The sequence below is a fragment of the Benincasa hispida genome, chromosome 4, assembly GCF_009727055.1.
Source record: "Benincasa hispida cultivar B227 chromosome 4, ASM972705v1, whole genome shotgun sequence".
Lineage (NCBI taxonomy): Eukaryota > Viridiplantae > Streptophyta > Magnoliopsida > Cucurbitales > Cucurbitaceae > Benincasa > Benincasa hispida.
The window spans coordinates 40,055,984-40,072,459 of record NC_052352.1 but is presented as its reverse complement, the minus strand read 5'-3'; the positions used below and the strand labels follow the sequence as shown (position 1 = coordinate 40,072,459).

The 16,476-nt window shown below is 36.7% G+C and overlaps 1 protein-coding gene and 1 long non-coding RNA gene across 3 annotated transcripts; one reads left to right on the top strand and one right to left on the bottom strand.

The window, feature by feature from the left end:
- Nucleotides 1–2,158: 2,158 nt before the first annotated feature.
- Nucleotides 2,159–11,555, top strand: LOC120075633. 2 transcript variants are annotated; one of them, XR_005481374.1, is made up of 4 exons: nt 2,159–2,320; nt 4,036–4,136; nt 10,818–10,898; nt 11,153–11,555. It is a non-coding gene; the product is annotated as an uncharacterized LOC120075633 (long non-coding RNA). The 2 variants fall into 2 exon arrangements; XR_005481375.1 differs by lacking the exon at nt 2,159–2,320 and adding an exon at nt 3,538–3,612.
- A 626-nt stretch (nt 11,556–12,181) lies between these two features.
- Nucleotides 12,182–14,012, bottom strand: LOC120076199 (uncharacterized mitochondrial protein AtMg00810-like). Its single transcript, XM_039029964.1, has 3 exons — nt 13,827–14,012; nt 12,503–12,796; nt 12,182–12,397 (listed from the first exon to the last, which is right to left on the bottom strand). The coding sequence occupies exons 1-3, from the start codon at nt 14,010–14,012 to the stop codon at nt 12,182–12,184; spliced, it is 696 nt and encodes a 231-aa protein (XP_038885892.1).
- Nucleotides 14,013–16,476: the final 2,464 nt, after the last annotated feature.

Here is a 16,476-nt window from a genome sequence, read left to right as displayed (position 1 = left end):
TAATTTATTTTGTTTTGGATTGCTCAATTTAAGTGGACTTTTATGTTTGGAAGTAATTTAAAATTGTTGAAATCACTTTTGTCATTTTCAAAATCACTGTGAAACATGTTTAATTCTTCAAAACTAATTTTGATGATATGAAAATTGCATTTAAAAGTGTAAAATTGAAAACTAAATTATTTTGAGTACTTAAAATTGTGTTTTCGAGTGATTTTAAAAATAAAAAAAAATGATTTTTAATGATTTTAAAATCAATCCAAAACATGCACTAAAATAAAATAGGTTGTAGGTTGGGTTTTTAAATGGTTGGGCTTAAATTTGAAATAAAAAATTGACCCTAGTATCCCCTTCATGCATCTGGAAGCATATATGCGTATCTGAAAATTAAAAATAAAAATAAAAAAATCAGATACTTCAAATTACGTATCTGGACGTATCCGTATCGTATCCGTATCTGATACCAATTCTCTGCATAATTAGAAGTATCTGTGCTTCCTAGGCTAAAGTATTAATGCAACTTTCAAAAGTTCAAGAATATTTGAAATGAGTATTAACGGTTTGTGTTCATATCCCGACAGTAACGGTATTTTTGAAATTTTTTTAAGTTAAAAGGTATTTTTTAAAACAAAAAATTAATGGGTCATTTATTTTTTGAAAATGTAAATAATCGAAATATTTAGATGCCTGAAATTATAAATATCTAGAATTACAAATGTTTGACATCCTTAGATAATCGTTTGAAATTATAGATGTCATAATTACGTGAATACTTTTTTAAGAGTTATAGGAATACTTGAATAGCCATGTTTGTTTTGTAGGATTTATACTCGAGAACGTCATAAATTTACATAATGTTCTAATAATGCACTTAAGACTATTGATTAATCTATAGTTAATATAATATGAACTTATATAACATATTTGCTTTTATTAATTTGAATTTATTTTTAAATTAATATAATTTTATTGTTTTATTTATTATTTTTCTCAACAAAATAACATATATTAATTTAAGATCTTTTATAAAATAAATGTTTATTTAAATTTAAATTTGAATATATTTCTAAATGAAGAAAAACAAGTAAATGTAACCGAAGAGTGAAATACATAATTGACAATATTTATTTTAATTATATAATGAAATTAAAGAAGAGTGTTGTTTATATATATTAAAAAAAAGTTAAAAAGTAAAATCGGATGCTCTCAACACAGGAATCCAGAAACCCATATTTCAGTAGGGCATCTAGAACTTTCGAGATACCCTCAATGAAGGCATTTTTGGATATTCGAGAATCTCCAGATGTCTAGACATTTTATATTACTGTAAAAAAAATGCAATAATTCGGATACCACTCCATGGAAAACTTGGATTCATACGAAATAAACAATCCCTAACGGTTTCTATAGAGGATTGACATCAATGATATTTTTTGAACTGTTTTAAAAAAATCTAAGAGTAATTTTAATACAACCTATAAAGTTAATCGATAAATGTCAGTAAAGTAGAATAAAAACAAATTAATTTTTTTCTTCCGCATGATGCATTTCCATAATACAAGAAATGAAAAAAAAAAAAAAAAAAAGGAATGAATAATTATACAAAGGGTCCATTTACCCAAATGAAAAATGAGTACCATTTTTAAGATCAACAAATTTTGGCTGTCATCACTATGTGAAATTACCACTTTAACCTAAATACACAATTCTTCTCTTTTCTTTGTTTTTGCATTTTTTTGGTTTCATTCTCTCTTTTTTTTTTCCCTACATTTTTTCATGTATTTCTCCTTCTATTTTTTCCTGCTTTCTTCTTCCGCTTTTTTAATGATTCTTCGACATTTTTTTTTCTACATTTCTTTGCATCGAACATGGAACATAAAATATAAAACATAGACGGTAGAACATAGAACATCGAGTATTATACATCAGAAATCAACACTTATTCTCAATTATAAGTACAAGGATGGTTCTTAAGGTCGATTCGATAAATTCAGAGTACTGAAAAACCACTTTTCATCCAATTTAAAAAAGATATGGGTCCTAAAAAGGACCATCCATACAAAAAACGTGAACAAGACCACGTGGGCACGTCCTCTCCAACTATCGTCTTCAATCCCTACGGTTGCTCCAGTCACTTTCTTTCCTCCTTCTACCGTTAACTATTCTCACCAATCTCTCTCAGTATCACTTCACTTCCAATGGCGAGCTCAGCTGTAATTGGTTGGAGGATTCTGTTCCTTCTATTGGCCTCAACAATGGTTGCAACTCTTGTTTACACAATCGCCACTCAGGGCTCTCCTTTCCGCACATAACATCTCTCACGGTACTCTCTCTTCTCCACTACGCATTTTTCACTTTTTTTCTTATCATTCTGAATCCTTCTTCGTTGTTCTGTTGAAGTAATTTAGTGGTCAATTGTTCAATTAGTTCTCGTAGTTTCAATATATCTTATATTTAGTCTCTTAGTCTACTTTTCAAAAAACAAGTTGGTCTATAGTCTTTTCCTTGATTGAATGAAAAGGGAGACTAATGTTGAATAGATACAAAACTCTATAAACGATGAAAAGTAAATGCAATACAATTTCAATAATCAAAGCATAATCATAAAAGATGCAACAGAAAATGCATAGTTATAAAGAGAACAAATGTTGAAATAAAAAGGGGAGAGGAAGGCTGGCCAATTAAAACCGATCTCCTGTGAAGAGTATCCAGAAAACGTTGAGTAAGAGAGCAAAAAAGAGAAGCGTTGAAACGAGCTGTGGCAAAGATATCTGAAAAGGTTATAAGTTTAAAAACGAATTCACATTGTCTTTTCAATTTCATATAAAGTTAGAGGGAGCATAGCAATATGAGCATAATCCAGTTCACTGGTAATGACATTTTCATAAAAGTGTTTATATATATATATAGATGAGGTTCAAATTTTCCTTCATCACTTGTGAAGTGAAGAAAGGGACCAAGTCGAAATATTCAAAAAGTATAAAGCTAAACTTGTGTCTCGAGCAATCCTTCTTCTTCTAACCTAGGAATTATATTGAAGGTTAATTTTATTTTCCACAATAAATCATGTAATAACAAGCTAGAAGGAGGATTTAATTCCTCCTGAAAGATCAAAAGCATCACTCTTCATAGGATAATTATGTAATCACAAGTCACAACAGACTACCGATGAGAGAGCATCATTTGGATAAACAATTTTAGGTGTTACAATAAAGTGCTCTATCAACATGCAACGAGCGTCATGCAACGAGCGTAAGGGAGATGAAAATGCTTAGGGATTATTGCAAATTTCTCAACACACATTGTTAGGTTGCATTTGAATATTGACAGGACACTCTTTGATTGGATAAGGAATATTAGCTATTAGAAGAAATGTTCTATCCATAATGTAGACAATGACTCTAAGGGAAAAATATCACTAAGATAGTAACCATCCGATTCGAGAGTGCTGTCTTTTCTCCCTTATCCTGAAGCTTCTTCAGACAATTCCCAAAATCTGCTCTCCTTCCCCCTGTGCTTATTTCTTTTCATAATTTATCAGACATGGATTTCTTATAAGGAAGCAAACTGGATTGCTTCAACAATTTGGATCATTTTTCTTGTATGTTTAGGCAGGTAATTACTTCGTATCCTTGTCAACCTCATGTTTATCTGATATCTTGCAATACCCTTTTCAACTTTATTCCAAGAAACTAATTGCCATTCAGAATTTCTTTCTATGTTCATTATGCATTTATCTATTTTATTATGCATACAGAAATCGAGAATCTGTATAAGGTGGAAATTTGAAAATAATACTAAGTATATATTGGTGATCCACGTTTTCTATGCTTGAATAACTTTGATGAATCCTCAAAGTTTTTGGGGGAATTTTGATTTCCAAACTCTAAGACTGAATTTGTTTTGATATACGGGCTAATTTATTTCAATAAGTAACGTTGTTTTTTTATTGGTAGTACTTACAGGCTGAATCTTTTGATTTTTACCACTTTTCTTGTTAGGTCTAATTAACTCTTCTTCCCCTATCATTTTGCACAGCATTACTACACGCGCCTACGTTCTTTGGCAGTTGTGGCAATTATCATCTCAGGAATCCTTCGAAGATATCATGTACATGTTCTGATCAAGAATCCAAACAAGTATGTATGCAGTAAAGCTAGTACACACTGTATTGTGATTCTTGGGGGATGGTTGGTTCCATGAGAAAGTGTAAGAACTCTGTCTAAATCATGACAATATCGATCCAAACGATTTCAAAAGATAACAACACAAACCAGCCAACCAGCCATTTTGAGGGCCTCTCCTCCTAAGAACTACTGTTCTATTTCAAAATACAATGCATGAAAATAAACATTTCAGAGAACGGACTAGCACAAACTAGCAAAACGTACAACAAACTACCTGTCACATCCCACCCCAGATTACCCTCTAAACCTGGGTAGAATGGTGATTGTAGCAGTTACCAACCCTTTTGCTGGCACTTACCGCCTAACTATCCTGTTAACCTTTACTAAAACCCTGAATACATACATATCATCAATATACCAACATATTAACTCGGAACTTAACACATTTACATTACAGGGTTTCGCAATATTGTTCATACATGAATATTACAACTTAATGAGCCCCATCTAGTATACTAGTCACTAGACAAACACATGTGTACTAACTAACATAGGTCTTTAATTACGCTTCCTTCAACCTGTTTGCTTGAGTGGCAGAGCAGCAACAGAATAGTCTTTTGGGAACTAACCGCTACCTGAAAGAAAACATTTGAAAACGTGAGCTAGAAGTCCAGTGAGTGACTTAATAAAAATATAAATCTCATGCTCAAAACCAGAAGCTTGAAACCATAATACTGAAACTAAAGTATACAAAGCAAACGTGTACATAAAACCTTTAAACCACCATTAAACATCATTATTCCTTAGTTGAGATTGAGCATACATCGCTCTAGCTCCCAACGTCTATTACCGGCCAAAAGACCCATATTTCAGCCTCCCTTTGCTGGTATATAGCCTAGGAGACCCATGTTTCGGCCTCTCATTCGGAACTACCTACGGCACATGGAGTTTTCTATGTACCGTCAACACCTTAGGTATATTTATTCAAATACTTTCCTTACCTTCAGTATCCGGCTCACTTAAGCTATCAAGTTCTCGAATATAGCATAGAAAACTCTTTAGGATACCTTCCCTACCTTCAGTATCCCTTTTCATTATGTTTAGAAACACCAACGCAAGTACTTTGACAATCTTAGGTACATCAAGCTTCATTCAACCTTAGCTTTAACCCTAACGCATGCTTTATACTTTGTAAAATAAGTTGACTTAAATCATGTTGATCTAGCTTGTGAAAACTATTAGAATGCGTTAGATATGGAAAACATACTTGGAAAATTCATACATTAGTAACATCATGCGTTGATAAACATTCATAAGCATTAGCAATTCCAAACTATCCTTCTAGCCTAGGAGAAGATATGACTGGCCTATCCTTAGTTGAGAGTGAACTATTAGATCTAACCCTCAATGTCAACCTTGGTCAGGGAGAACCCTTTTGCTCAATCTCTCGACGTCGTATTACCTACGTGTACGTGGTTAACTGAGTACTGTCATACCTTAGGTACTTGACTAGGATACCTTCTCATTGTCCTTCAGTATCCTTAGGATACCTTCTCATTGTCCTTCAGTATCCGTCATATAACTAGTCATAAATATTTAGTTGAAAGGATACCTTCTCATTGTCCTTCAGTATCCGTCATATAACTAGTCATAAACGTTTAGTTGAAAGGATACCTTCTCATTGTCCTTCAGTATCGTCATAAACATTTAGTTGAAAGGATACCTTCTCATTATCCTTCAGTATCCGTCATAAACATTTAGTTGAACACTAAGGCTTAGTGCTCAAATCATCATACTAGTTTATCCAGCATACTGGTTCATCATAAAAATGGAGTGAGTTAAACATACTGATAGTATTTGAACAAGATAACATATCTAAATCATGTCAATTCCATGAAACACATGCTTCACTTAACATGAGAAACAGTTTCACAAATATGTTACTTGGCAATCCATTTAAACACTTAGCATGGGAAATATCTTCAAGAAATCATAGTTTCTAAATCATTAAAACAGTAAGTCATCACATAGTCACTCATAGTTCGTTGGCCTCTTAACGGGTTATACGCCTCTCCTAGCTCTTCTTGGCCTGAAAGGACATAATTCCCGGTTAAACTACTCAGAATTCTTAGCAAAATACCTCAAATAGTTTATTTACTAAAGGAACTTTCATCAACAAAGATAGCTTTACTAGCGAGATCCTCCTCATGAGCGAGATCAGCGAGATCCTCATGAGCGAGATCAAGCTTTTCCGGGTAAACTGCTATCCTAGCGATACTAACCTTACCAGCGAGATTCAGCCCAATTTCTAGCGAGATTCCCTTCTAGAGCGAGATCCTCATCACAAAATTAGCCAGATTTCCTTCATTAACGAGATCCTAAGCACAAAATTAGCAAGATTTCCTTCATTAGCGAGATCCTCTTTCTCCATATGAGTTGATTGCTTGTTCTTCCCAAGCAGCTGTCTGCTTATGCACAACTTCTCTGTTATAATTTCAAAAATTCATAACTCAAAATCCAACCCTCTTTTGAAGAAAATTCCTTCTACAAACATGTTTAGAATTGAGTTAGCAACATTAATTTAAAATGTCAGCTCAAAATTTTTCGCCGTTTAATCTGGAGATTCAAAACTTCATCCTTGGCCCTAATTTAAGCAGTTGCCTACTTGTTCAACAATTTCCAGTTCAAACTTCAAAATTATATAACTCGATTTTCAGGCCCTATCTTAAAAATTTTCATTCTATAAGGTTATTTATAACTGAGTTAACAATATTTCCTCAAATTTTTAGCTCAAAACGCTTCGTAATTCGTCCTGGAGCTTCAATTCTTCACTGATGGCCTAGATTCACCCGAGAAATGAACCCTTCGAGTTTATTTTTCCCCTCCAGCCTTATTCCAACGAGTTTTCCTTCCACCAGCCAGCCACAGAAAATAGACACAAAGAGCTTTCGAATGCCACTGGAATTGCACAAATAGCCTAAGTAGTTTGTCCAAATCGATCCAATGAACTCAACCTTCTTGCTTATATTACCGCCCAAAATCCAGTATGAACCATCCTTATGCCACCTGGCCCACTATTGGTGATGAAGGGCTAGGATTTAGCAAATTTCCTTTTGCTAGCTTCACTCACAATATTACTTCAGCACCATACCTTATTAGATGGCATGGTCTCATTCATATGCTTATTATGCATTCCATCATCAAGTATGACCTTCCTTAGCCTAGCTGAGTTTTGTCCTACTTTTACACTTAGTTACCCAAGAGCCTATTTCTTCTTGCTTACATCAGACATGGCTTCATTTAACTCATTAGAAGACATCACATTACTTACTTTTGTTTGAAGTAATTAGGTTCGGATTTTACACTATCCATGGCCGACTAGTGGCTTGTCCATTGGCTAATCCCCTTACTACCCCTTCTAACATAGATACTCACAATGGAGGCCTAAGCTTCCATCATATTTGGATCTTTTAAACTATTCTTCCTGACCTGGCTATGCTACTGCACAGTTATAAAGTACATTTTTTTTCCTTTTATCACGGTGTTAAGAAATTAAATGAAATAATTAATAAAATAAAATTATATTTTGTATTCATTCAATTAATAGATATATTCAGCATCTCTTTTGATTATAGCTTATGTGGGGCTCTACTTGTTATTATCATAACTCTCTGCCTTGCCCATAGTACACTGTCCTGGTTTCTTTTTTACATCTATGTTCCATTTGGCTTGTAGTCCCCTGGTTTAATGTCTAGGACTTAGGCCAGACTTCTTAATCGAGCAATCAGTAAGCATTTAAATCAATCTTTTTGTCTCTCGCTTAGCTTTGTTGTCCTCACTCACAGTCCAAGAAAGGTAGCCCTTTCGCTGGCTGATGGGAGTATGCTCAACGGTCTCGACCTATCATGGGAAGTGTTAGTTTCTTATAAAAAAAAAAATGAATAATGAATTTTGGATTCTCTTCCGAAGTAGTTTAAGGCTTAGTTTGAGATTGTTGTAGGTTTTAAATGTTGTTTGCTTTTTGGGAATGTAGATAACTGAAATTTTAGATGCCTAAAATTATAGATATTAGGAATTATAGATGTCCGACATCTTTATATTTCTATGTTTGTTTTGTAGGAATATTTTTTTTGCAGATACGTGAAATATTTTGATAACTTTGTTTGTTTCGTAGGATTCCTATTCAGAAATGTCTTAAATTTACATAATGTTTCAAGAATGCCCTTACAAGTATTTATTAATTTATAATTAATTTGATATAATTTGAACTTATATAATATATTTGTTTTTATGAATTTGAATTTATTTTAAAATTAATACAATTTATATTGTTTTTATATATTACTTTTCTCAACAAAATAATATATCATAATTTAAGATATTTTATAAAATAAATATTCATTTAAATTTAAATTTAAATATATTGCTAAAAAATAATAAGAATTATGATATAATTAAAAATATAAGATATGTATGGTTGACAGTACTTATTTTAATTATATAATACAAATGAAGATTAGATTAGTGTTTGGTAAATTTTAATTTTAGATTAGAAAAATTAGTTATGGTCTTTGGTAAATTAATACTAAATTGGTGTAATTTAGTTATATGAACCTAAGTAGCGTATTTATTTCAATTATTTTCATATTGATAATTAATTTATAATTTATTATAATATTTTTATTTAAAATTTTATATTATTTGAATTTCAACTAATTTTATTTAATCTAAATTATTTGATAAAGGTACAAGAAAAATAATTGTTATAAAAAAATTGAATCAATTATAATTTGAAAGTAAACGTGACAAAATATATTTAATAGAGAAGGATATTATTATAATATATTTATTCAAACAGCAAAAGACAACAAATTTTTAGGAAAGTTAAATCTAAAAGTTGGTATTTATGAGCTTTACACGTTACTTAAGATTTAAAAGTGATTCTAACATATTAATAAATAATTGGTTTTACCAAACAAAAGTAGGTGCTTTAGATTCTCCCCACAATCACTTTTTATGATTGCCAACATAATCTCAAACGGAGCCTAAAGATTCATAAAATAAGAATGTACGAACAATCTTTTTTTAATGGCCTTAGGATTCTCTTTAGAAATATATGAACCTAAAGTTCTATGGACATGTGAAATTAAGGTCATGAGATGAGAACTGTGGCTTGTAAGAAAGCTATGTAATCTCAACAAGGAACGTGATGGAGAAGTTGTTGAGTTAGCTGAATTTAATTTTTCTGCGTGGAGCCCTTTATTTAAGCAATTCTAGTATTACGTAAGGTTGACATAATTTTCCGTGTAGTCGGGTCCCCGCCCGATCGGGGATGGGGCAAAATTGGGGAATTTTTTCGGGACCCTGTTTGGGGCCGGGGCGGGGACAGTATCCGGCTCCGACCACGACCTCGATTTTATATAGTTATATTTTTAATATTTTATAAATATATATTTATAATATATAAAATAACTTATTTATATGTATGTTTATAATGTATACCATGGACTTATGTTGTAAGCCCAATATTGAATATATAAATTCTAAATTTAAGCCCAAAGGTCAAGTCCAAACTTAAAAAATTAAAAGAAAAAAATGGGAAATCCCTGTAGGGATCTAATAGGGGATTTCCCGCGGGAATTAGTAGGGGAATCCGTACGGAGAAACGGGGAATAGGGCCCCGCGAGGACCCGTTTCCCCGACGGGGAATCCCCGCCCCTGTCCCCGTCTTCAAATGGCAGGGACAGGGGCAGGGATGGGGGAATTTCCCCACGAGGTCGAGGATGGGAGACTCTCCCTGACCCGCCCTGGCCCCGTTGCCAACCCTAGTATTATGCTCTGTTTGTAATAAATCCTAGGTTGGAGGCTTCTTGTAGAAAAAGTTCTGAGTTGTTTCTCCTAAGTTGAAAAGAGGGGTGAGAAAAGGTAGTAAAAGGAATGAATATTGAACTTTGGGTTGTAGTTTTTTATTTTTTACTAGAGAAAAAAATATTACATTTTTTTTTTTGTATGAATGAAATATTTTGCTAACTCAGATTGGGCAAGACACCAATTACCATCCCAAAATTCAGTAGTTTGATCCCTCGTGCTGCGATAAAGAAAAAAAATAAATATTTTTCTCCTTTCCAAGAAAGAGAGACATAAACTACCAAGTCAGTGTCAATTTAATAACTTATAGTAATTCTTTACGGGAGTAATGGACAGCTTAACTCTGGCCAGATCAAAAAAACATTATTGAGGCTTCAGTAGAAGGATAAATGTGATTTTAGTATCTGTCCAATGACTTGTTTTATGCGATGGTATGGTTAATCTTCAGAGTATGAGAAACTTTGAAATAAAAGGTGTAAAAAGGTGTAAAAATTTTTGTGCCCCTCTTTTGTACATGCCGTGTATATATTGGGATACTGAGGTGCAAGAGGTGCAAAATAAATCAGACGTTTGAGAACAAGTCTTATTCTGTAGTGGAGATTGGCTCAGTGGAGTTGTTTTCATACTTGTTAAATAGTTTATCTAGCATGAATACCACTTCTATAATTGAAAAACTAGACTCATGATACAATAACAACAATATTTCCTTGGTACACAATCCCTCCTGAATTTAATTTGGCTTTGAATAAACTATTACATTTTTTTTCTTGTTGATGACAGAATATCCTTGTTGGCTGATATTATGCTGTATTCGTTTTCATTTAGAGGTTAGCAAGCTTATAACCCATTTGCAGCTGGATGGTGGCAATACTGATTGATTTCTATATAAATGCCACAGTTTTGTCGGTAAGTCATAAATTCCTTATCATTTTACATTTGTTGCTTTTGGATAGCTTATGGTTAAACTGAAACACCATCTTCTTGTTAGAAGGCGCAGACTCAATGATGTTTCATTTTGGAACTTTTGAAATTAAGCCTAACATTCAGAAGAAATTTACATCTTTACTTAATATTGGCAATTTGGCATAGCTTCTTGTTCTTGATAGTTGTTGTTTTGCATGAGTTCTTTAGTCATTATTTGTCTTTCCATACAAAACCAGATCTGGATGTTCTATAAGGAAGAATCGTGGCTTACTGCAATTTTTTGGATAGTTCTATTGCTAAGTTTTGGGAGGTAATCCGTCATTTTTGTTGCTAAAGTCGCATATCTTTATTTCGTTTGAACCCGTCATCGCCAAGGGAACAATGATAATACTTTTTTTTCCTACTGATGATCATTTATAAGTTCATTTTCCAGCCTACTTCTCATAAAGCAAGTTCAAATGAAAATTCTCTTATGTTTGCATATGTACTTGCACCTTCAAATTCTCTTTCTTTTTTCCCCTGATAAGAAACGAAATATATATGGGAAAAAAAAGGAAAAAAAAGAAGAAGAAGATACAGCCTAGGGGCTGGGGAAGAGGGTGTCCCCTCCCACAAACAAAAAAAAAAAAAAAAAAAAAAAAAAAAAAAAAAAAAAAAAAAAAACGATTTCCATTTGATAAGTGTTAAAAATAAAAGAGTAGGGAAGAGAATAACAATACAGTTACGTGGAAATCCTAGTACAGGGAGAAAAACAACGATAGACACTGATTTTTATTATTGATTCTAATACACAAAGTACAAGAGAATAGGTCAAATAAATAGACTAGTGGGAAGCCCTAGGGTACACACAATTACTAAAATGGCCCTAGGGTTACAAGCTGCTTTTTTGACACTCCCCCTCAAGTTGGGGCGTAAATATCAATAAGACCCAACTTGCTGACACAGTAATCAAAGTTTTGTCTCAGTAATCCTTTTGTGAGCACATATGCAATTTGCTGATTTGAGGGAACATAAGGAATGCATATACTTTCGTTGTCAAGTCTTTCCTTGATGAAGTGTCGATCGATCTCAACGTGTTTTGTTCTATCACGTTGAACAGGATTATTTGCAATACTTATTGTTGCCTTATTGTCACAAAACAGTTTCATTGGGAGCTCATTATCTTGATGAAGATCTGACAAATCTTTCATCAACTAGATTTCTTCACATATCCCTAAACTCATGGCCCGATATTCAGCTTCTTCATTACTTCTGGCCACAACTCCCTATTTCTTGCTCCTCCAGGTCACAAGATTACCCCAAACAAATGTGCAATACCTTGATGTTGATTTTCTATCAACAACAGACCCTGCCCAATCAGAATCAGGGTAGGCTTCAATACAACATGTATCAGACTTCTTGAACATTAACCCCTTACCTGGTGTACCTTTTAGATATCGAAGGATGCGTGCAACTGCTATCATGTGTTCTTCACAAGGAGCCTGCATAAACTAACTGACGACAGTCACTGTATATGAAATATCAGGTCTCGTATGAGATAAGTATATCAATTTCCCAACTAACCGCTGATACCTTTCTTTATTGACCGGATTACTAGTATTGTTGAGCTTTGAATTATATTCAACTGGGGTGTCAACAGGTTTACACCCAGTCATTCCTGTTTCCATTAGAAGATCAATCGTGTATTTCCGTTGAGACACTATTCCGTCCCTAGACTGGACTACTTCCATTTTGAGGAAGTATCTTAACTTCCCAAGGTCTTTAATTTCAAACTCTTTGGCCATCTTTGCCTTGAGTTTCACAATTTCAACATCATCATCACCGGAGAGCACAATATCGTCAACGTACATAATGAGAACTGCTATTGTCAACCCCGTACTCTATTTTCCTACAAAAGTAAGTAACAAGCGTGTTAAGTAAAATTGAGAAAGAAGATAAAGAAAGTAGGAAGATGGAGGAAGAAAATCCTAAGTATTAGAAATACTTAGATGTGTGAGTTTAGATAATATAACAAGTGGAAATTTGGCTAAGTATGGAAGCACAGTGTAGATATGCGTTGATGGAGAAGAGTGAACACATGAGGTTGCGTGAGTAGCAATCAAGGCTTGTAGAGGCTAAGTGTTGAAGGCAAGGATAAGTTATGCGTTGGTACCAAGGGTGAACGCATGAGTGAAAGTTATGATGCGTTGGTAAGCAGCCGAAGGCATGTGGTGCAAGGGCATGCGATGAGGCGAGGGTATGCATTGACGCGGTGCGAGGCATGCGTCGAGGGATGACATGCGGCAAGGGATGCAAGCAGCGTTGGACGCGGCAGTGCTATGCGATGATATGTCGTGATGGACGCGGCAGTGCTACACTATGCGTTGGTGCTATGTGTCACAATCGCTCTTTCGGAAGCTTCTCTTAGCGATTGTGCGGCACTTGTTCCCGCTCACGAACAAGCCAGCCAACTCGAATACGGACTGCCGATGGCACACCGAGTGCCTCTTGCAACCTCCAATCCCGTTTTAGGGAAAATGGTTTTAGAAAACGGGTTTCAGAGAAAAGGTTTTCGTAAGAAGAATTTGAGAGTGTGTATAAAAAAGAAAGATTGTAGTAGACTAGAAAGCAATAAGCAACACAACGGCTTTATAGAGTACTACTCCGGGTATGGGGAAATGATGGTTAGTCTTATCCCCATATAGTGCATTCTGAACAAAAAGCCAACTGGCACCCTTGCATATGCAAAAGGGCGAGCGGTCACTTACAATGAAAATGTAAGAAAAGCAAGCTAACTAAACTAATACAATACAGGATATGAAAGTAAGCTAGAAGGGGGTTGGATTGGGCATGCGGCCATAGGCAACAGGCCCTGGACAAGCATGACCGTTACATTCTCCCCCCTAATGGTTGACGTCCCCGTCAACCGACCTTGTTCAAAATCTGCGATGCTGGAGCTGCACTCTTCAAGTCTTCGGCCCGCTCCCAACTAATCTCTTCGTCGGGGAGATCCTTCCATTTCACTAAGAACTCTGTCAGTTCTCGTTTGGGTCTTCCAATACGGCGCGTACGTTTATCCAGGATTTGTGCAACTTCTTTCTCAGCAGAACTCTTCATTGTGACCGGTGGGGTGCCTTAGCATGTTTCGCTGTTCATCCTCGGATGCGGGATGATAGGGCTTCAGGAACTCACATGGATGACAGGATGAATCTTCATCCATGAGGGTAACTGAACCCTATATGAGGTTCTCCCGACCTTCTCAATTACCTCCACTGGACCTTCATATTTCTTACTAGCCGTTGTCTCTCTGGCCTCGGAAACGAAACTGTTCGGTCGTAGCTTGATTAGAACCTTGTCCCCAGCTTGAAACTCAAGGACCCTCCGCTTCTTATCAGCCCACTTCTTCATCCTCTTCGATGCTCTTTCTAGGTAGGCGCGAGCAATCTCAGAGGTTTTGCTCCACTCTTTAGTGAAGTTATGTGCCTGAGGACTTTTGCCTGCATAAGGGTGGTCCACCAAAGTGTGGCATGAGTGGCTGTCTGCCGCACACCACTTCGAAGGGCGTTTTTCCAGTCGCAGAACTCTGTTGGCTATTGAAGCTGAACTGAGCCACATCTAACAACTGGACCCAGTTCTTCTGTCTAGCGTCGATAAGTGACGCAGATATTCCTCGAGCATACTGTTGAAGCGTTCCGTCTGACCGTCAGTTTGGGGATGATAGCTAGAAGAGATATTCAGTGATGATCCCAATATTCTGAACAATTCTGTCCAGAATGTCCCAGTGAATCTTCCGTCCCGGTCGCTAACAATGCTCATGGGCACCCCATAATTTCACAATGTGTTTGAAGAAAGACTGGAGCAGTCATCACGGCTGTGCACATTTTCGGCGTTGGAACGAACGTGGCATATTTCGAGAACCGGTCGATGATAACAAGGATCGATCAAACTCTTCCACCTTGGGCAAATGGGTGATGAAGTCGAGAGACACACTCTCCCACGGTCTAGAGGGCACAGGTAGGTTCCAGCAGACCCGCTAATTTCGCCCTTTCAACCTTATCTTGTTGGCAGACAAAGCAAGTCTTGGTAAATTGCATGACATCGTCTCGAAGGCTTGGCCAAAGTAGCCTTGCTTCAGAAGGGCATAAGTCCTCTGCCAACCATTATGTCCTGCCACGGTGTGTCGTGACACTCCTTCATCAGCGACCTTCGTAACTCTCCGGATCTGGGGATGTAGAGGCGATTGCCTTTGGTGTATATGTAGATCATCTTCACCAGAACTGGCGTGTCTTCCCTTCTCTGGCCAACTGTAAGATGGCCGTGCCGCTGTGTCATTTGTCAAGTGAGTTTTGACAGTTTCTCGTACTGTTGCACTCAACGTACTTGCTTGTAGCGGGCGAACATGCACAGGGCCGCATGTTCGCTCTTTCGGCTAAGAGCATCAGCCGCTTGTTGCTTTCCCCGATCATGTTCGAACTGGAAGTCGAACTCCGCTAGACATTCCTGCCACCGTGCCTGTTTCGACGACAACTTTGGTTGGTTGAAGAAGTGACAAATGGAGTTGTTTGTCGGTCTTGACCACGAACTTGGCCCCCAAGAGATACTGTCTCCAGGCCCTCAAGCAGTGAACTACTGCTAACATTCTTTTTTCGGAGGCGGCATACCTCCGTTCGGCATCATTTATTTCTACTCTCATACGCGAATGGGTGTCCGTCTTGGAGGAGAACACCGCCCAACGCGAAGTCAGAAGCATCAGTCTCTACTTCAATGGCTTGGTCACGTCGGCAATTCCGAGGACCGGCCCCTCAATCATCACTTTCTTCTAGGCCTCCAAAGGCGGCCTGACATTCGGGAGTCCAGCTCCATTGGCTATCCTTCTTCAAGACTATCGATTAATGGCCTGTTCTTCTCGAGAATCCTTCTACGAACCGCCCTATAGTAGTTGGCTAGTCCGAGGAAGGATCGTAATTCGGTCCAGGATGATGGTACCCTCCAGTCTCTAATTGCAGCCACCTTGCGCTCTTCCATACCAATCCGACCACACTCAATCACGTGGCCGAGAAATTTATGCGCTCTTGGGCAAAGGAGCACTTCTCTCTCTTTACATACAACTGATTTCTCCTAAATTTCAAAGACTAGTTGGAGGTGATGTCGATGGTCCTCCAGCGAGGCACTATAGACCACAATGTCATCAAGATACACTACGACGAATTTGTCGAGGTATTCGTGAAACACTTGTTCATTAGGGTACAGAACGTTGCTGGAGCATTAGTGAGGCCAAAGGGCATCAACGAGGAATTCGAAGGCTCCGGATCTCGTGACACAGGTCCGTTCTTAGGTTCGTCTCCTTCAGCAATTCGAACCTGATAATTCCAGACCGTAGGTCCAGCTTCGAGAATACTTAGCACCGTGAAGCTGATCAAATAAGTCAGTGATGATAGGAAGGGGATATTTGTTGCGGACTGTGAGCTTATTCAAGGCCCGATAGTCGATGCACAACCGTAGGCTACCATCCTTCTTCTTCTGGAACAGTACTGGGGCTCCATAAGGAGCCTTCGCCGGTCTAATAAATCCTGCTCTAACA